The following is a 22,325-nucleotide window of genomic DNA, read 5'->3' on the forward strand; positions in this document are numbered from 1 at the left end:
CTTTCTGAAGGCGCAAAAAGTGAGAATGAAGAAATAAAGAGAGCGCGAGAGATTAAATAAAAAGGAGGCTCAATTTAAAGGTTACAGACAGCCGCTATTTCATGCGATGTTAAACAAGCGTGCCAAATTATATTATGATTAGTGAAGCTTTTTTTACCGTTATGTAAAGTCATGTCAGCACATGGAAATTTCTCGATTAAAATATTTTTAAAGATTAAAATGGAATAAATTAGCCAAAATTACTGTTCTTATGTAGCACAGACTTCTTATATAGCTTAGACTTTTTAAATCAAAATAGCTCACCGAGTCGAAAACGGAAGTTAATCTTGATCTTGTAAGAATCTTGTAAGAATCTTGCAAGATTTTATGAGATTAACTTCTATTTTCGACTCGGGTCATGTTTGAGAGGATGTTCATAACATAGATGCATAAAGACGCAAAATGGGAAAATGATTGCTCAAAATAATGACAGATCTATTCCCATCTTAGTGAGCATAAATCTTTTATGATTCCTAGGCGCACGTGCTATTTTCTTGCATAGTTAAGTGCTTTATAACAACATAGAAAATGTAACTGGGGGTCATAAAAACACTGGGGGGGGGGGGAACAGCATAGAATCACATTGACATTACAATTTTAACAAAAAATTCAAATATATTAATCCAGCAGAAGACGAATTGGATTAAGGATTAAATTTTCTCGATGATTATTCTCAAAAAAGCTCAACAAAACGTTCAAATCACAGGAGTTCTAACATAGGCAGGTTCCAATACTCCAAAAGCAGAAAATTCTGGATTCGAGTCATAATTTCTCAATTTTCGATCCCGGTTGGCAACATTGCACTATAACTAATTATGAGTATTCGAACTTATGTATATTTTGTAACCCGTGTTTCTCATTCGTTCTCTTTTCTCATTTCAGTTTTTTTAATTAAGTGTTACGTTGAACAGGTAATTCTTTCACTTTAAACTGTATTGAGGCAAACTGATTAGAGTAACAATGAGTCAGTACAAAGAGCAGTATAGTGTAATATACGATAAAAATTTTCTAATTAATCATGACACATGTACAATTGTGAAGCTAGCAGTACATTTACTCGTGATTCTGTTGACTGAAAATGTTTGTGTGCATTACGCATAATGATTTTTTGTGCAAAGTTATTGTAATTCAGAGCATATTTGTTCCGACTCACTTTAGTGGGGGTGGAACTATATAATCAAATGGTTTTTTGTTCAATTTTAGTCAATTTTGGCCGATAAGCATATTCATTGTACAGGGTTGTGAGTGGTATCATAAGAAAACCCGTCCAGCGTAGAATAAATAATGAAACAATTTTTGAATTCATTTATTCCTTGGAGTTATTGAGGTTTTAAGGTTTGTGAACATTTGACTGATTTTCATTGTTTTTGTTCACATTTTCCGTATTTTTACGCAATTTTTTTGCCAATTTTGCAGAAAATTGTATTCGCATTGTTAGCGACAGTGTTGTTGGTTTTACCCCGAAAGATTGAAGAGCTTTTTCGATTTGTTTGATCCTTTTTTATTGCTAAATTTATTTACTGATTTTTTTAAATTGCAGCCTGTTTATCATCAAAAATGGCAAGAATAAAGATTCTTTGCTCAACTTTAAATTTGTTTGCCGGAACAACAAACCTCTCAACTTCCGACACAACCTTTGTTAACTCCAATGGGGGCTAGTGTTACTCTCGTTTTATTTGAGAGTGCTCTTCTATCAAAATTTTACTGTTTTTTTTTTTGCAAATTTAACTCAATAAATATCAAAAATGCATAACCTAAATTTGAAAAATTGACATTTCGGTCAAAATATTCATATCCATATTATTAGGAACCATTTTGTGCCCCTAGTGGACGAACAAGAAACACAAGGCTTGTTTTAGTTGAATCGTTGTTTTTACAGATAAATTTTTTCAGACTGTAATCAGGCGCTATTGTTTTTGAAATTATTTTTGAATTTTCTGCTTTTTTTGATTAAAAAAACGAAACAACTCAAATCAAGGTTTTTTTAAATGACAGATTCCATTGCCTTCCTAAGAAGTTTCAACGGAAAATTTCTAGTCATTTTTCAGAAGCTTATAGTCAATTTGTTTTTCAAAACTAGTTGTTTCAAAAAATAAACAATGGTATATTGAGTTTTGCAACTTTTTTCCAGTTTTTGTAGCTCTTGTTCAGCAAATACAAGTCGGTTTTTGATAGCTAAAGTTCTTATTTAATTTGAAGTTGAATGTAAAAAATAATACACATAATTGTTAACTCGCACTCTGCTGTTCTTTCTGTCTAACTGTTACTTAGTTTCATCAAGGCCGCTTTGCACAAAATTTGTGTCGTAGAAAAAAACTATTGAACTTATCTGAAGTTTTCAGTCCGTTGCTTTTTGTTTAACAGCTTCGACACTTGTTTTCCGCATAACTTTAAGGTTGATTTGATTTATGTCTCTATTTGTCTTTCTTTTTTGTAGACGCAAGACATATTCTGATTAAATAAAAATTCCAATGGCTTTCTTTGAAAAAATAAAAAATCTATTTGTTGATTTCAATTGCTAGCTAATGTTTCTCTGTCTTTCAAATTAAATGTTTTCGAAAAATATAAATGTTTATTTTTTAACTTTGCTCTTTTTTGGGTTTTTTTGGTTTTTTTGCCTACTTGTTCGCTAATTTCATTATTCAGAATTTGCATAAAACATTATTGTTTTTTGTGTTCAACGAAGGTGCCTTTTTGTTTTATTTTTATTTTTACGTAATATATAATGTTTTTAAAGGCTTGGGCAATGTTTTCTCTCAAAACTTAATTGAAATTTTCTTTTTTGTCTGTATTTGTTGTTTGTTTTTGTAGACTTACGCTTAATTCTGATTAATGACAATTCTCAATGTCTTCATGTGGAAGCAAGAATTAACGGAAACGTATTCGAAGGTTTCATTTGATATCTAATGGTTTTCATTATTTAAAATCATATGTTTTCAAAATTTAATTTTGTTTTTATTCTAACCGTTTTCATTTTTTTTGTCTACCTGGTACTGTCTCAGTAAGAAGTGGTCTCGGGGTTTTTTCTAAGTGAAGTACAAATTAATTTGTTGGGTTAAGGTTTTACTTGGCGCTGTTTTGACGTTGTTATTATGTTTTTTAGATATTGAGTTCGGGATGTAGATGATGTTTGTTGTTATTTGTGTTTGTTGTTTATTTTGTCTCGTAGTATTAGTATGGGCAGGTTTTATCATTCCTTTAGTTTTGTTTTTCTACTTTTCTAAGTGACGTGCGTTGGAACCATTTTTTTGTCATAACTTCCGACACAACCTTTGTTAACTCCAATGGGGGCTAGTGTTACTCTCGTTACATTTGAGAGTGCTCTTCTATCAAAATTTTACTGTTTTTTTTTGCAAATTTAACTCGATAAATATCAAAAATTCATAACCTAAATTTGAAAAATTGACATTTCGGTCAAAATATTCATATCCATATTATTAGGAACCATTTTGTGCCCCTAGTGGACGAACAAGAAACACAAGGCTTGTTTTAGTTGAATCGTTGTTTTTACAGATAAATTTTTTCAGATTGTAATCAGGCGCTATTGTTTTTGAAATTATTTTTGAATTTTCTGCTTTTTTTGATTAAAAAAACGAAACAACTCAAATCAAGTTTTTTTAAATGACAGATTCCATTGCCTTCCTAAGAAGTTTCAACGGAAAATTTCTAGTCATTTTTCAGAAGCTTATAGTCAATTTGTTTTTCAAAACTAGTTGTTTCAAAAAATAAACAATGGTATATTGAGTTTTGCAACTTTTTTCCAGTTTTTGTAGCTCTTGTTCAGCAAATACAAGTCGGTTTTTGATAGCTAAAGTTCTTATTTAATTTGAAGTTGAATGTAAAAAATAATACACATAATTGTTAACTCGCACTCTGCTGTTCTTTCTGTCTAACTGTTACTTAGTTTCATCAAGGCCGCTTTGCACAAAACTTGTGTCGTAGAAAAAAACTATTGAACTTATCTAAAGTTTTCAGTCCGTTGCTTTTTGTTTAACAGCTTCGACACTTGTTTTCCGCATAACTTTAAGGTTGATTTGATTTATGTCTCTATTTGTCTTTCTTTTTTGTAGACGCAAGACATATTCTGATTAAATACAAATTCCAATGGCTTTTTTTGAAAAAATAAAGAATCTATTTGTTGATTTCAATTGCTAGCTAATGCTTCTCTGTCTTTCAAATTAAATTTTTTCGAAAAATATAAATGTTTATTTTTTAACTTTGCTCTTTTTTGGGTTTTTTTGGTTTTTTTTGCCTACTTGTTCGCTAATTTCATTATTCAGAATTTGCATAAAACATTATTGTTTTTTGTGTTCAATGAAGGTGCCTTTTTGTTTTATTTTGTTTTTACGTAATATATAATGTTTTTAAAGGCTTGGGCAATGTTTTCTCTCAAAACTTAATTGAAATTTTCTTTTTTGTCTGTATTTGTTGTTTGTTTTTGTAGACTTACGCTTAATTCTGATTAATGACAATTCTCAATGTCTTCATGTGGAAGCAAGAATTAACGGAAACGTATTCGAAGGTTTCATTTGATATCTAATGGTTTTCATTATTTAAAATCATATGTTTTCAAAATTTAATTTTGTTTTTATTCTAACCGTTTTCATTTTTTTTTGTCTACCTGGTACTGTCTCAGTAAGAAGTGGTCTCGGGGTTTTTTCTAAGTGAAGTACAAATTAATTTGTTGGGTTAAGGTTTTACTTGGCGCTGTTTTGACGTTGTTATTATGTTTTTTAGATATTGAGTTCGGGATGTAGATGATGTTTGTTGTTATTTGTGTTTGTTGTTTATTTTGTCTCGTAGTATTAGTATGGGCAGGTTTTATCATTCCTTTAGTTTTGTTTTTCTACTTTTCTAAGTGACGTGCGTTGGAACCATTTTTTTTGTCATACACCAGTTATTTTTAAAAGATATTTGAGTTTTTGAAAGTTTGCTATCTCTTCATTTGGTAGAAAATTATGCCAAAAGTTTGGATGAGAGGGTTCGGAACATGAGGTGCAAATGCACATAACCGAGCGTCCTCGCGAGAACCTTACAAGAGAAACGCTGTCTAGAGCGATTTTACAAGATTTTTATTGCAAGAATCGTACAAAATAATCTTACAATATAGACTTTTGTTTTCGACTCGAGTATTTGCTGAAAATAGACCAACTAAGGTTCAATTTTTTTAGAACTCCCGAATAAAATATTTGTGAAACATGCTTCTTTTCTGTCTATTGGAACCGCTTCATGCTGTTTAAGCATTTCTCATGTAATTTGCATACAATTCTTTTCTAAATAAACAATTTGTTTACAGTTCGTGGCTACTCTCTCAGTCCTCTTCATCCTCATATCAATCTGCTGTTTCTGCATGGGCACACACCCCAAATTCCAACAGTGCGAGCCACCCCACTACTTCAAACAATCACCACAACACCCCCCACTCTCAGCCCAAATCAAATCGTCATCAACCGACAGAACCAACAATAACAACGACACAAACACGACGACGTCTGAGAACCCGAATGATCAATACGCAACGATATCGCCCACGACAATTACAGGAACCCAAACGGCGATGATTTACGACTTCGTTGATTATGATCACGTGGGTCGCACCCATCACGAATTTAACCCAGAGAGGATTGATGAACTGAGTGGTCAAGGTGATCGGGACTGCAGACCAGTAGAATGGTTGCAACACGTTGAGATTACCTGTAATATTTGGTTCACATTTGAGGTGTTTATCCGACTGTTTTGCTGTCCGGACAAGAAAGAGTTTCTCAAAGGAGGAATCAACTTGTTGGACATTGCGGCCACCACTTTTTTCTACACTGAAAGGGTATGTACACTATTTGATTCAGGGACCTTTGCCATTATAGCACCCCCCCTCCCCGCAGTTAGTGGTCATATAACGTATACCTCCCCCCTAACCCGCCCACCAATTACAATAAACATACAATAATGGGGGGCCATAATTTCATGGGTGCAGAGGGATGTAATGGAAAACGGGAACACCCCGATTTCAGTATCAATTTAAAAAAAATAAATAAATTGATTTCAGTTTTATTTAGTTAATTGAGATTTTGCTCGGTAGTTTTCAGCTAAGACGTGGACTATCTATCAGTTAATTAAAAAATTCATTAGTGCTGGCCGAAAAATGTGAACTGGTCATCCTGTTTATTTAAACCGCAAAGTCTGTTGTTAACAGCCAGTCACGGGGCGAAAAGAATACGGTCATTTTTTCCTCATAAACAGATGTCAATCTGATCATTAACTCGCATACTGTCTCGCAAAAGGGGAACCGGTGACTTGGTTATCCGATTCCTAAAATATTTCATAAAATATTGTTCGTGTTTATCAGATTGTCGTCTTTATCAGATTGTAAAAATGATGCTTTCGAGATCATTGGATAACGAAAAAAAAACAAAATAATTGACTGTTCATAACTTTTCTTTTTAATTTTAAGGAGATTGAATTAACAATTAACTTGGTTACCATGACTATCTTCATCAAAACAGCAGATCAACAGTTTAATTAATCAATTTTCAACAGTCAATATCGTGTTTCCTCATATGAAAAGTATTTAAATGAACAACTTGACTCAATTTTAGCTATTATACTTTCCCTTTAAGTTTTAAACATCTATAACTGTCTGTTCATTTTTACATTTGATATTGTCAAAAAAACAATTCTGTCAATTTCATTATCCTGTTTGTTTTTCCTGGGTTCCTGGCCATCCCTGTTTAAACAATGTCACCAAAGCAGGAGGTCTGCTTTACGCTTTACGCCTAATCCAACCTCACCCCCCCCCCCCTAACCTGCAACAATCCCTTGCCCTTCCCTTCATTTGCGTTGCCTGGCTGGGATTAGCCATATCGGATGAGAGGTGGACATGTTTGGGCGGGTTAATTGACAGCTGAACGCTGCTTCCGTCCTCACAGCGGGGCAGCCTCTACTCCTCATCTCGTCTATCTACCCGGTCACGTGACCTTCACGCGCGTGAATCAGTCACAACATGTGTACTGTTTGCTTAACTGGCTGTGAGTCAATTAGGGAAATTTTGGGGCGGTTTGTAAGCCCTCCCGCTCTCTCATTGTCACCAAAATGAATAAAAACTGCTAGAAATACTTGAAATTTATTTATATGGAAAATCAAAAAGACAAAAGGTACTTTTTGTTGTAGTTTTTAAGAAATCTTTTTAATATACTTTCTGCGGACGCTCAAATGAGCTACTATCGACCAATTTTGTTCACACCAACATTTGCTAAACTTTTTGAGAAACTTCTGCTTACCCAAATGATAGATTACATCAATCAAAGCAATCTGTTAAACAAAGAGCAGTTTGGATTCTTAAATAAAAATCGTCAACAGATGCAGAGTTAAATTTCAGTGAAACAGTAATAGAAAACATGGGAAATGGAAAAAAAACACTATAGCAATTTCTATAGACCATGTGACAGCCTTCAATTCAATTTCGCACAAAACTTTCCTTAAAAAAATGAGTGTTTCAACTTTTCTGCGCCTGCAATAAAATTATTAGTCTTTTCTCGAAGAACGATTGCAGTGCGTTAAGTAAGCTCCAATATATCTGAGAAGTTTCTCATTAATCTTGGTGTAGGTCAGGGCACAGTTTTTGGATCCTTAATATTTCTTTTATACGTTAACGATTCCTGGCTAAAAAACAAAGTTGACTTTGAACTTGTACAATTTACAGACGATATTAGTATATTTATTATAACAATATGATCCCGTATAAAAAAATGCAAACAAAATTGAGAGTACTTTAACAGAGACGGACGGTTACTTGAAAGAAAATCAACTGATTTTGAACGCTGATAAAACAGAGCTCTTTTTCCCCACAAAGGAAGAATATAAACAAAAAGTGACTTCAGGCGGTAATGTTATTAAATCTGCAGAGAGTTGTTGTTATTTACGAATAGGCGTTGTCCAAAAACTATCATTCAGATCTTGCAATTACTCGAGATCGTTCTTTGCAAGAATCTTGCACGTTCTTACACAATGAGTGTCAGATTTAGACTAGGGTAACCACTAGATGGCTCAATAATTAGCAGTTTCATTTTAGTTCCCATTATTACATAAGTTATCAAACAAGACAATTCATAACTACAAAAGGAAGAAGATGAAGCAAAGTTTAGTTGTTCAATCCTCAGCACAGTCAGTTGAGTATCAAGCCCCTTTTTAAAATAAAAAAAAACAATGTTCTCATCCTTATAATGGCAGATGACGAATTAGTTATTTGTTCACGGCCAATTGTTTTTTTTAAGTTACAGAGCTATCAAAGGGCAGGCATTGATCATTTTGGAAAAGTTTCCACAGAACTGTTACCAGCGAAACGCGATCAACCTATTCTCTGGAAGAAAACTCCCTTATGAATTCCTCGTAGAAGTCTACGAACTTTTCTTTATCCAATGGTAGATTCAATGTCCTTATCCAATCTGCAGTCTTTACCAGTGATAGATCTCTCTACAACAATCTCTGCATCATGATTATAAAGATATCACAAAAAAATCTATTAATAACAAATAATGTCTGCACAAAATTCTCCTTTCTCTTTTTTCAGACTTAGAAAGCAATTGATATTTCTTTCCCAAAATCTAAATTTGATGGCGGATTGTTAAAGCCCATAAATTAAACTCAAAAAATGCAATTTACAAAGTTTTGAGTCTAAGCTGACTCGGATTGATAATAGGATTTTTTCACATTTTCATTTTACGTACTATTCTGAAGCACAAATTTGCGCCTCAGTTTGGGAAAAACCTGTTATGACGGAGAGGAGATTTGGTTTTATTATTAGTTTTCCTTCGTTGAAAAAGTTTCTCTTTTTGCGTAGTTTTTCGCGAATTTGTCACTCTCTTCCGCAATAATTTTAGCAATAGGTCAATTGGGTCGACATGAAAGAAAACATGATTTATAACTACTCGAAAGACCCTTGCAACTGCGGATAACGAAGTCAAATAACAATTTGGCTTTTCTTGATGCAATGGCACTGGCAAAAATTATATTTCTTCGCAAGGAAACCATTTCATAATTAACAAAGAATTTCGAGAAAAGAGTTTTGGCTAACTGAAGCTATTGTTAGTGTTGTCCGCAAAAGCTTCTAAGTGTTCGTTTTCCGAATGATTTTACCGTTTGCAACGTAATATTGATTTCAGTTCCACTATTAACAAAATCTTAAACATGATATGTGATGTAGAAACAGTATCTAGTTTTCAGATAATTTTTCCGCATCGTTCAATAAGTATAATTAAGTTACTTCCATTTTTCATCCGTCCTTAACGGTCATGCAGAAGGACCTGTAATTATACAAGGTTCTTTATGTTTCCGTATCATACAAGGTTGGTACGATTATTTGTATGTTATCATATATGATTTTTTTTTGCATAATACTTTTCAATTATGGACTCTGTTTTTGTCAGCTAATCCAGGCAGTTGTGAGGGCGACACAAGTAGAGGTTTGTTCACTTGGTGGGGTTGTGAAAAAACTTTTAAAACATTCACATGTAGAATTTATTTGGCACCTGAAAGTGGTCTCGCGTACACACTGTCTCTGAAAGTTCTGTCGAATTTTCAATTTTTGAGGCTCTATCAACCTCCAAACTGATGAACTGTTAATTTTGTTCACAAATGCGATATTTTGATATTCAAATTTACTAAAATTCGAGTGTACTCGCATTATTATTTGAATTATTTGCTCAAATTATTACTTGATGTGTATGTGCTCTGTTTCTACTTTTCAAAATGTCAAGCGTTATCTCGCGTATAAAGTCGTGCAAGCTATAACCAGAGTTAAAATGTGCAATAGTTTGTTCACGCAGCATTTAAAAAAATAGATATTTTTCTTTAAATACTTTTTGCCCTCATTACAGAATAAAAGACGAACTGTTACCTAGAATATATTACGCGGTTTGTTCGTAACGTGAGCACTTTAATGTTGGGCGCTTTAAAGGGAAAGATCCAATAAATTGGCCAAGAGAAAGGAAGTATATCGAAAGTATGAAGAGAAATCTAATGAAACAAAAATTATCTCAATTTGATCTTGATAAGATTGTGGAGAGTCACAATAATTCAAGATTTTACTAGAAATTAGATATTTTAAGGCTTAATCAAGATTTATTATGTCATCTTATCTTAACAAGATCTTGCTAAGTAGCAAGATCTTGATAATATAAGTTGTCATAATATGTCTTGACATGTTTTGATTAGAACTCGATAAAATATCTAATTTCCTGAAAATTGTTGAAATATCGAGGTAACAAAATTTTAGCGAGAAAAACAAGATCTCGCTTGTCTTGAGAAAAATGATTTAAACTGTTTCACTTGGAAAAGTACATCAGACTTGAACTCTGTTCTTTTAACGGGTGACTTTTTCCAGACTCTGGCCCTCCTTCAAATCTCAGGAATCGGAGTTGACTTCCTGGAGTTCATGCGAGTCATCCGAATCTTCCGACTCTTCAAACTCACTCGTCACTCGACTGGACTGAAGATCCTTTTGCACACGCTCTACTGCAGTGCGGGAGAGTTACTCCTCCTCATATTTTTCCTCATTTTTGGGATCGTGATCTTCGCTTCCATGTGTTACTTTGCGGAGAGGATCCAGACTAACTGGGCGAGGGATAAAGACAATGACTTCAAGAGTATCATTGATGGGTTCTGGTGGGCGGTGGCCACCATGACTACTGTTGGGTACGGAGATATGGTGCCTAAAACATATCCAGGTATGTATTCTATGATGAACCCAATTTATCAGGGTGGGGGGGGGGGGGGGGTTTGAAGATAATTACCTCTAGACATAGACTCCCATATCTTTGGCATACTAGAATCGCAGTCGGTGAAAGGAAACTTGAAACATCTTATATGATTTTGTCCTTATTCGACCTTAAGATTCTTACTCTTATCATACAAAAGAGGTAATTCCGTTTCCTTAAGAAAACGGAAGAAAATTTTGCAAAAAACTGCAAAATTTTTTCTTGGGTTTCGAGAAAATGGGTCTCTCTTTAAAATTGTGCCACTGTCAAAATTTGTTAAGTGAAAATTGACTAGTCAATATCTTTTCAAGCTGCCCTATTTTGGCAACAGCATCGAGAATTTTATACTTTTTCAAAGTGTGTCAAGTTGTTTTTTCTGCAATTTCATTATTATACTGAGATCCTATATTATGTCAATAAAACCAAGATGTCGCATGTCTTGACAAAATATCGTTACTGTTTCACCTGGCTGAAACGAGAAAAGTACATCAGTCTTGAACCCTCTTCCTTTAACGGGTTATGTATGTTATATAAATAATATTGATAAAGAATTGATTTTAATTAGTTATTCAATTGCATTTTGGACATTCTGAAAGACCATATTGAGATCCTAATTTATATTATCAACGAAATTTTTGCCGTATTATTTTACAAGCAGTTTTGAAATGGTTATTCAGTGATCTGTTAATTTGATTTCTATTTCATTTTTCGACCGGATGTTTTGGGATATTTATGATTTTAGGATTATTAGGATATTTTGAACCAGGTTTTCTTGTTTGTTATCAGGTAAAATGATAGGATTCCTGTGTGCAGTGGCGGGTGTATTGACAATAGCTCTGCCAGTTCCAGTCATTGTGTCCAACTTTGCCATGTTCTACCAGCACGCACAGGCCAGGAAGAAACTGCCCAACAAGAACAGACGGAGAGTAGTCCTCACAACCCCCTCCTCCCCCAAACTACAGAGGAGAACCAACCTGCCAATCAGCGACGACCTTCTCGACATGTCGTTCAGAACCAGAAGAGCGGGTTGGTAAAGTTCTCTCGAAGAAATTGTGCCGAATTTTTTCTCTTGTATCTTTTAGCATAATGGAAACCTAGTGAAACGAAACTTGAAGCATATTTGGCAAAACATTGATAGGGTTCTTGGTAAGATTTTGATAAGGATCGTGGCAAGACTTCGATAGGGTTCTTGGCGAGAAAACATCAAAATAACTACGAAGTGGCTATTTCTATGTAAGTGTCGCAAGAAATTAGTTTTTTTGACATTATTCGGACATCTCAAAAATTTATCATAAAAACTTAGTTTAAAATTATCATACTAAGGCAAGGTTTGACAAGTTTTGTTTGACTGGTAATGTTATGATCTTTGTCAGAAGGTTGCAAAAATGTTATAAATAAGAAATTGGCTCCAAATTTGGTCATTTCAAAACCTTAAAAAGCATAAAATGGAGTTGAATTTAATAAAAACGAACTGAAGTATCCTCAGTTCATTTATTTAATAAAATTCTAACAAAAACCATTTGACAAAATGTCAGAGGGTAAAACAGATTGCCAAGCGTGAATAATTTTTGGTAGCATGAGAGTAAATGCATAATTTTGATAGCATATTAAGGACTATCGACACGAATTTTCAGAATATTAACGATTTCAATGACCGGTATTGTATAAAAATTTTTTCGCAATCCTTAAATTGAAAATGTGTAAAAGATAATTGGGTTCATTAACTGCACAAAAAGAACAGTACACAAATTTTCTAATAAACAAAGTACGAAAACTTCTTAACCTCACGCCTTTTTTGGTTTCCTTTTTTTGTCACGGTAGCCTTCAAACGTACTCTCTAGTAAGTACTGTATAAGCAGTTCTTCTTAAAGGAAGATTTTGAGAGATTCGTTAATCAAGTTATCCGAGTGAAAATCAAGGAAAAGTTTAGGAAAACTTGAAAAATGTAGAAATAAATCTACACTTTCCATGCCTGGTTTCAAAAATTTTTGTTGTGAACAACGATCTGTAATTTCTACGGTCAAAAAGTAACAAAAAACGGAATTTAGATTCCAAAAGATAAACAAAACTATAGACAAGAAAACATTTGGATTTAGAAACGCAAATAAAAGACGCCGTAAAGAAAGTTTTCTGCCTGAAGTAAATTAATGTCCAACAACCGGATGTTAGATGCAACAACACTAAAAACTAAGGGAAACTCAAACGTCCAGTGAAATTTATTGGTATTTTCAAAACAACAACTATCAATAAGTTGTTTTCAACAAAAGTCAAGTAGTGGCAACCAAAAGAGACAATTAATTTGTGTTAGGATGGATTATGACCATGAAAAATGGAATTTCGGTTTTTTGAAAACAGTTGTCCTGTATTCAAAATCTCACCGAAATGAAAAAGTGTCAATTTTTTGTGTAGTGCAATCTATCAAAGGCCGGCGTATTCCAATCTATTCATGTGTTTTGATTCAATTTCAGTCGTCTGAGTTGTTTCCGTAGATTTTTTTATTAAAAAAGGAAAGAAAAAGCTAGTTTTTAAACGCTTTTCCACTTTAAAAATAGGTTTTATAAAAAAAATGCGATAATATTTGCTTTTTTTTTGAAGTCAATGAGTTGATAAGTTGGAAGTCAATATTAGTTGAATTTGTTTTTGGCCAATTGATGGAAATCGCATGGTTTCCGAATATGAACTTTTTGTTGAATTTCACGTTTTACCACAGAAATCAATTATTTAATGTGTAATACCAAATTGGAAATATTCTCATTGTAACAATTTTTCAAGTTATTTTGTTTTGAACTTTTTCTTATAAAATTTAGAGCGGAATGCTTGAAACTAAAAATTTCCAAAATTACTGCTTCTAATTTGATTAGGATCTGAGCATAATCTGCCTTAGTAGTAAATCAAAAATTTGTGGACAAGTTTTAAAACGTTGAAGCCACTCTGTCTATTTACGATGAGAGATTATTCACTCAGCAAATCATAAAACTGTCATACTTTTACATTTTTAAATATAACAGTATTTTAAAATGCATCAATTGAACAAAACAGATTATTTCGATATAAAGGAACAAAAAAACCGAAATAAAAAAATTAGTGACTTTTGTCCTGTCATTGTGATGACGCAGAGCCATTTGGCCAATTTAAGTACTTTCAGTATTTTGTAATGGTAGTAAGGAATTTATACTGCATAGAGTTTCAAAGGACACTGTAATTTTAAAAATTGACTGAAATTATGAATATGAATGCGCTAAAAAATACCTTTACTGTTTTCCATATTTTAAGAATTATTGTCATTCAGGGAAATAACAAGAAAAAAAATCTACAACTCATTTTTGGTCTGAGTAACTGTCAGAGCAAACAATGAAGTGTCAATTTGTAAAAAATATTTATTGATTTGGAACCCGCACTCTCATGCCAAATGCATCCATTTTTATCACGATTAATAGTCGATTAGATGTTTTGATTGCGTGTTTATTTTGTCCAGATAATTTTTAAAGAAGTAATTTTGAATGAAAACCTCAGCCCGATAATCTGATTATTGGGTTCAAAGTGAGATTTTTAATGAGAATACTTTGATACTTTGAAATGACTATTTGAAAATGAGATCGAATGTGAAAATCAACCGTCTGTTATGTAATTTTTGCTAGAGCAGTTTGGTATGAGAAGATTTTTTGCTCTGTTAAATTTTGTGACCCATGTTGTTTTCATTTTTAATGATTTTCTGGCTTTTGAAAAGAGTTTAAAGTTCTTTTTATCCGACGTTGATATTGATTGATTATGTAAACTTAAATTAATAACCTGTAAAGTTAAAACTAAAAAAAATCTGTAAAGTTAGAATCTGTTAAGTTAAAATTATAAACCAACTTAAACGCTTCGTTTTATAATGGTGTTATTGTCTCTTTCTATCAAATCTTTGTCTCAAATCCATATTTGTTTTTGCGTCTCTAATAGGACTGTGATTAAAGCGTATTTAATGTATTTTTTAAGACATAGAACTATTCGATTTCTCATTTGAATTGAGCAAAATGAAATATGATTCGAGACGTTCTGCATTAAATACTTTTAAACCTGACTGGTCTGATGTATCTTTTGTTTTTGATACAGCATTTCTTCCTTGTCAATGTCGCGAACAGTTTTGAATGACATTCGGTCAAGCTCCAAAATGACCGCCACTATTGAAAAATAATAATTAGAGTAATGACATAACTCAATTCGTTTGAAGATGGTATGAACAGGTGTTCACGACCTGCTAGTTCAATTGGTTTGATTGTCATCGTATTAAGTATGTTTTTGTAGTTGCTCTTAAAGGATAAACCAAGAGAAGATTATATACTAATACCTGTACGGCAAATTGCGTCATTTGATGAATATTTGAACAAACTCCTACACTTAATTTTCCGCGTACTTAAATAAATTATGTATGAATAAAGAAGGCGAAAAACGTCGATCTGAATTTAATTTCTAGTTCAGTAATTTTGATACCCTTAAATTTGCGTTTATAGGGAAATTTTCGTAATTAGGTACATCAAAATTTGATGCGTCATTTATGGAGGAACTAAAGAATTCTACAGAGTCATGCTTATATACTTTGTCAGTTTAGATAAAATATTTTGTTTTGAGAAATATGAACTTATTTGTAAATGTTAAGAGTTTCATTAGAAATATTTCTTGATATCTTTGATAGCTGACAGTTATTTCCTGACGGTTTCAGTTACAAAAGATGGGATAAGTAACTAGACAATGTCAGCTTGATTCATTTCAGATGACATATTTCATAAACAAATAGCCTGTTTTCACTTCCGATTATGACTAAACTTGAAAAATTACATTTCGAGGAAGAAAAAAATACAATCAAATACAATTTTTAACCATTAGGTTCAATAATTACCTGTACACGAATCTACTTTGATCGCCAAAAGCGTCAAAATATTTGAAAAATTACAAAAGCTGTTAACTTATCAAATAATTCGACTAAATTCGAAAGTCTAAAACTACTAAAAATCTTATAAACCCAAATTGTCCTACAAAATGGATCGGGGCAGAGTGATGTCATGATAAGTTGCTCTATGAGGACAGGATATTAATTTTGATAATTTACCATCTGATCAACTTTGGGGCAGATTTTGACAGCGAAAAACTCGTAGCATGTCCACTCAGGAGTTTTTCAAAATAGGCTTCAAAATAGAATTGTTGTCTATTCTTAAGAAAATAACTGCAGTGTTACATCAGTTTTAGTTCAGATGAAATTGACCACCGAGTAATTAAAATACAATTTGTTTCAAAATTAAAAATGATGTCAAATCATACTTGAAATGAAACGTTCACACTGAAAAAAAAATGCGCAAAAAAATTGAAACGTGCTATTTTAGCTATCAGGGCCCGTAAATTGGCCTTAATAATGAACCTTTGTGTTCATTTTTTTTTCGCAGAATGTTTATGTATATGTGGCTACATATTATTGTGCCCCGATTGGGCAAACGCTAAGTAAGTCGAAGTAAAAGTATGCCTACATAAAAGAAAACCGAATGTCGGCTAATAATTTTGGCAATCTTTCTGTAATAATACATTGATAACCCGTACAATCAAGACTGCGCATAGTATTTGCAGTCTTATGTATTCCAGTGCATCAGAGAAACAAAAAAGGGTCATTTTCAGGGGATTTCGAGCCCAACTGAATCACTGTCCATGGTCATGCCTCTCAGTCGCTATGGGATGTAATTCGGAAACCGTGACAAATTATAATACGTTTATCTCAGAAACTTTTGACTTAGTTCAGCTCTATTTTCAAAATTCGGCTTGCTTGCCTATAGGTTTGCTTGACCAGCATGCCCGGCAAGCCCGAAATACAGAGTAAAAACCGTAGATAAAAAGCGCTCAAATATGTTGAACTGCGCTGGAACTTTGTAAGATATATGCTGAAATTTCTTACAAAGTTTCAGCGCAATTCAGTACATTTAAGCGCATTATTATGTGAGGTTTTTTGAGCTGAATCATCTGAAAATTCGAGGCACCTCTTAGATAATTTTCGGAAAATTTTTAGACCCGGGTCTTTTCATAAGAGCAGTCGCAGAGTATGCTTATTATAGGATTATTATGAAACGATTTTGCACAGATCTTTTCTCTAACCTGTTGTGACGAAAGAAGGCCCATTCTATAACTTAATCTGTGAAAAGTCTTAAGACAATTCTATCATGTGCTCTGACAAGAACGGGATACTTTTCGATACGTTGGGGCTACTTTTTAGAAAGTGAACGGTTACATTACTAGAACACAAATCAGCACTGCGTTCTATTCTCCAGTTATGATCTGGCTTGAGTGTACGTTACATTTTTTTTTGCTTCCTTGATTCCTAGTTTTATCGAAAATTTCTGAGCTTCAAATAAATTTTCAGCATCGGCTTCCAAAAGAAATCAAAATCTTGCTAGATTCTTGCAAGATTCAAATCTCATCGCTATGTGAGAATTTGCTTCTTGATCATGATGTGATCACTGTTTTAGAGTCTGATCTACCCAATGTTTCCCGTCCAGAAAGATTTGTAAATTTTCAAATTTTGCTATGATAACTCCTTTAATGACTGGTTTACACGATTTTGCCCTTATAAAAAGGTCAAATTTTGCAGGTTCTGTTTGCGACGATACACACTCTTATACTGAATTGAAAGGTTTGTTTCAATCGTGTTACGGAGATGGCTTTGTTGCATATATTGCCATTTGTTACATTTGTATTCCCGGTTATGGCTTTTAAGTTTTTCATTTTTCAAATCACGTATATTCTGTAAGTACTGCAGGATCTTCTCCGTTTGTGCCCCCCCCCCAGTACGTTATGCTCCCCCAGTTACAGAGCACGTGTCATTACATAGTAAATCATTATGTAAAAATATTACACGTGCGTCTTGGGGGTGCAAATAATATGCACCCAGTAAGCTGTAGGGGTGGGGGGGGGGCAGAAACGGAAAAGATCCGTGCTGCACTAACTTCCAGTTTTGATTGCCCAGTGGTAAGTAATAATGCATAAATTTGACAAAATTGTACATCCTGACAGTTTTTTGCCACATAAGTCAAAATCTTGATAAGATTTAGAAATGTTTTAGTATATTTCTTATCAGGATGGACACAAGTTTTGGTTTAAGAGGACGTCAATAGAAAGTTTTTACTGACAATAGTTTGTATGAACTAATATCAGGTAAAATAGTCAGTTAAGGATGTTTTCTGAATTTTTCATGAACAGTATGAAAACGAAATTCAGACAAACAAAATTCATAGAAAAACTGGATTATGCTTTTTTTCTAAACATAATGCGAGTTTAATTTACCCTTTGGATGCTATGATTCAGTACTGATTTAACGTTTCACTATGGTAATTTCATGAATTAGTACTGATTAACTGTGGCACTCGGGTCCGGGTCCAACTTCTGCCGGGAAGGTCAAGGGAATCGGGTACATTGTTTCCCGGAAATCCCAGCGGGTTTCCGGGAAGTATTGCCAATTACTACTCCCACATTTCTCAGTGGGAAACTTGCCTGCTCTTTCATTTCCCAATTTTTTCCCTGTTGGAAAATTGTGTCGAATTTTCATCCGCTTTTCCCCGAAAATTCCGTAAGAAACCTATGATTTGAGTTGTTTTTGCCCAAGTAGTCACTTGCGGATTTTAATAGAAGTAGAGATTAATTCTTGGAATTTGCTGTAATTATTTTCCACAAGTTTCTTTTTCCCCGTGCATTTTTAAAAATCAATTTTGCTGACAATACTTGTGATTTTCCATTCAAAGTTTGCCAAGTTTGCAGAAGTCAGTGTAATAATGAATATTACCACATAGTTGTTATCGCCACGGAGAAATTATCAAACTCCGAGGCGAAGCCGAGGTGTCATGATAACTTCGAGGGCGATAACACCGTGTGGTAATTTTTTTTAATCAACACCCGTTGCGATCATTTCAAAATTGAACAACGTTTTATTGGTTTTTCATTTTTGTTTTTTCCTCATGCGACCCCCCACACACACACAAACACACACACACAACACACACCGCCCAAGTTTTTTAGTCGATAAGTTTACTTAGTAACAGTGGCGATAAAAGAGTGTGATAAACTCGTAGTCTAATGCTGAAGTGTTTTTCCAGTGTCGATCGGGCGTTAGAGTTTATTACACTGGCAGTTTATTCAACTGCTATTATCGCAACAGGTGTTGATTAAACAAACTTTGATCATTTTGCTCGAATTAACAAAAGAAAAACGACTTACTATTAAAAAGTTGACCAAATTTTCTTATGACTATCCCCAGACGAACTCCAACGTTTCTCTTGTAAGGTCTTGCAAATAACGTTTATCTTGCAAGATGCAAGATCCGGACGCTTATCTTACAAGAATCTTGCAAGACAACCGTCCGATTCTGACTGGGGATTCAGATATACTGCAGCTGTGTTCTGATTATATTAAGCTCGTTTAGAAATTAATTTTGAATTTTTTTTGGCTCTTCGGAAAAAACGCCATATCTTTCCTGGATCCTGGATCTTGGAAACAGTAGTGTAACTCTTTAGAAATCCCAGATCTTGCCCGGGAATTGGAAAAGATGTGGAAATCAAAGATCTGGCGTTGAGGTTGCGGGTTGTCGCACTGGGTTGGCAGTTGGGATCTGTTCTGTTTGTCCCCCCACCGCCCCAGCTTAGTGGGCTTATATCTTTCACGCCCCTACGCACGTGCTATTTTTTACCTAATAGTAACGTGCTATATAACAACATATAGTTTGTAACTTGGGGTCGTAAAAACACTGGGGGGGGGGGGTGGGTGTTCAAACAGAATAGATCCAGCAATTGTTTACTCTTTGTCCGTTTCAGGTGTCAGTGTTCCACGAAACGATAGCATAGAAGTAGCCGAGACACCGAAACACCACCACCACGACCATCATGAACACGATTCCAATTGCACGCACGCTGAATTACACGGCCAGGGCGTCAGACGAGCGGCAAACAACCTCAAAAACCTGGTGGACAAATCAAAGAGGCAGAGGTCAAACAACTCATCGCCCAGCGACCCCGAAAAGGTCAAGAAAAAGTCAAGTTTGAGCGTTCCTATGAGGGATTCGTTCAAGCAAAGCAGCATAGACAGCGCGGCTTCTGGCGATTCGAACAACGATTGTTATCGACAGAAAACTGAGAAACCTCAGAATACTTTACAACTCAATTGGAGTCCTCAAAAAGCGTCTAGCGAAACCCATTTGGGCGTGGACTCGCCATTTGCAAAAGCAGCAGGCATCAACTCAACCTCAGAATCGAATCAATCAAAACTCAAACCCTCATTAAGTGAAGATTTCTGGCCCGACAGCACCAGCAACTTACAAAATACACACAATGGTAGCATCTCAAATTCCATCAATGTCAGCGACCCCAAATTGTGCTTGGGTTCCAAAAGTCGCATCAATTCAAAACGACCTATAATTTCATCAATAGATAAATTCCTTCACGCGCGAAAGCGAAGTAAAGGTAAAGGGTCTCGAAAAGCTAGTATCTCTTCATTTACAACCGATCACAACCCCCGAAAGTCGTTACCAGACACGAACCACCTTCTGCAATTAATGGAACCAAGCGTTTCTCAGAAACGACAGATGTTCAAGTCTTTTAGAGGGGGTACTGGTGGTCCCACAGTTTTGAATGGAAGCCAGGAAGCAGGAAGCTACGTTGCAAATGACGCGGATGAGAACGGCGACATTTCGGAAAACGAAGAGTTGTTGACGAAGCCGTTCGAATCTCCCCGGCTCCTGTCAATCCAAAGGAACAAGCCAGCGAATGTGAATGTGGTCCAGTCCAGACCACCCTTGCCTGCTTTGAAACCCTTCGAAAATAGCAGTCGTCACTCTGGTTACAGCAATCATATCTAGTGGTTAGTAACTACTACCACTTCCACCTTCCTACGACCAACCCTTCCACCAACCCCTCCACCCTCCTTCCACCAACCCTTCCACCCTCCTTCCACCTTCCTTCCACCAACCCTTCCACCAACCCTCCCACCAACCCTTCCACCCTCCTTCCAACAACCCTTACACCCTCCTTGCACCAACCCTTCCACCAACCCTAAACTCCTTACCCAATTAGACGCCCTTAGATAGAAATCCGGGTGCACAGGGGGGGGGGGGGGCACTGCAGAGTTCCACCTTAAGTCCACTTTTATTCCACTCTAATCGCACTCATGTTTGCAGACAGCGGATTTTCCTCTTTTTTCACTTTGATTCCACTTAATTCAATTCCAATTCTAAGGAATTGAAATCTTGAACTCCCCAACTTAAGTTGATAAATGAATACCTCGCATCCCGGAGTGGGATGTTTCATTACTAATTTGTGGTAATATCAAAATTTTATAAATTTTTTCAAACATCTGGACACAAGAATCTACCGATTAAATTATACTAATAAGCATGAGCTGAGTTCATTTATACCAGCAACATCAAATAAAAAAGGGTCTTTCCCATTATAGCCAGCTTAAATGTAATATAACGTATAGCCCCCACATCATGGTAAATATGGTAATGCACCATAATGGGGGGGTATAAAGACCCTAAAAAATTTCAGGAAAATTTTTTGAGGAGCAGTGCCGATCTAAAGCTAAATTCATGAAAACTAAAAAAGATAAAAGCAATTAATGTAGGGTCATTTGGGCATTTTTAATTGAGGTTTATTGTGTTTCAGCCTTCAGCACGTGAACAATTTTACCCCGTTCATACAGTCACAAAATGACCTCTCTGTAGAATAGCTCAGAACCAAATTTAGCCAACAAATTAAAACGTGCATACCTATCATTCAAGATTTCTCCCGGCCAAAGTGGAATCCGCGGAATCGGGTGTACCTCAAGGAATCCAGTGGACCTTGCGGAACACCCTGCATCATTAAAGGACTCCATCGCTGTACAATCTGTTCACGTGAACGGCCGATACGGAACTCTTTTAGCCCGATTGCCTGCTTGTTGCTGCTGTTACCCACTGCTGCTGCTTTTGAATGATAAGACTTGTTAAGTAAATGAAACTACAGACTAGATTATACAAATATATCTTAATTTGAAATTCGATTAGAATGTCCTCCTCCTCCTCACTCTTGTTTTGTAAATCATCTCTTCTGCTATTAATCCCAATTATATTTATCTGTCTCTCTTTTTCTCTCTTCTCAAAGAGCCCTTCATAGCTAAAAATTTCGAGTCTTTCCCATTATAGCCCCCCCCCCCCCACGAAAGTATAGCCACCCCCAATATGGTATAATTACCATGATGGGGGGTTATGTGTTATATGACCACTAAGCTGGGGGAGGGGGGCTACAATAGGGATGACCCAAAATCTCATTCCTCTGCGAAAAGCGAAACAGATTCCAGCAAAAGTGAATTTTGGACTTTTGTCCCACGACTTCTAACCGGCAAGTTGATTAAAAAACCTTCAATCCCAATGTCAGATATAAAGTAGCGTAGCAAAGGAACTGCATGTTCACAGTTTAATAAACAAAGGTCTGCCCGTACCTAACTTTCAGAGTAATTCAGTACTGAATCAGGAAGATTTTCAGCAACAATTCAGTA

General features: G+C 35.0%; 1 protein-coding gene across 3 annotated transcripts in view; it reads left to right on the forward strand.

Annotated features, from left to right (window-relative positions):
* Positions 1-21,916, forward strand: part of LOC142343195 (uncharacterized) — a 66,740-nt gene extending 44,824 nt beyond the window's left edge. For all 3 annotated transcript variants that reach the window (XM_075394926.1, XM_075394945.1, XM_075394935.1), the window contains exons 4-8: positions 5,336-5,860; positions 10,415-10,757; positions 11,574-11,813; positions 19,610-20,651; positions 21,455-21,916. In XM_075394926.1, coding sequence (XP_075251041.1) covers positions 5,336-5,860; positions 10,415-10,757; positions 11,574-11,813; positions 19,610-20,649 — 2,148 coding nt within the window. In that variant the 3' untranslated portion in view covers positions 20,650-20,651; positions 21,455-21,916. The remainder of the gene's footprint in view (positions 1-5,335; positions 5,861-10,414; positions 10,758-11,573; positions 11,814-19,609; positions 20,652-21,454) is intronic.
* Positions 21,917-22,325: the final 409 nt, after the last annotated feature.

The sequence above is a fragment of the Convolutriloba macropyga genome, chromosome 1 (genome assembly GCF_964194025.1).
Source record: "Convolutriloba macropyga chromosome 1, txConMacr16.3, whole genome shotgun sequence".
In the NCBI taxonomy this organism is placed as follows: Eukaryota; Metazoa; Xenacoelomorpha; order Acoela; family Convolutidae; genus Convolutriloba; species Convolutriloba macropyga.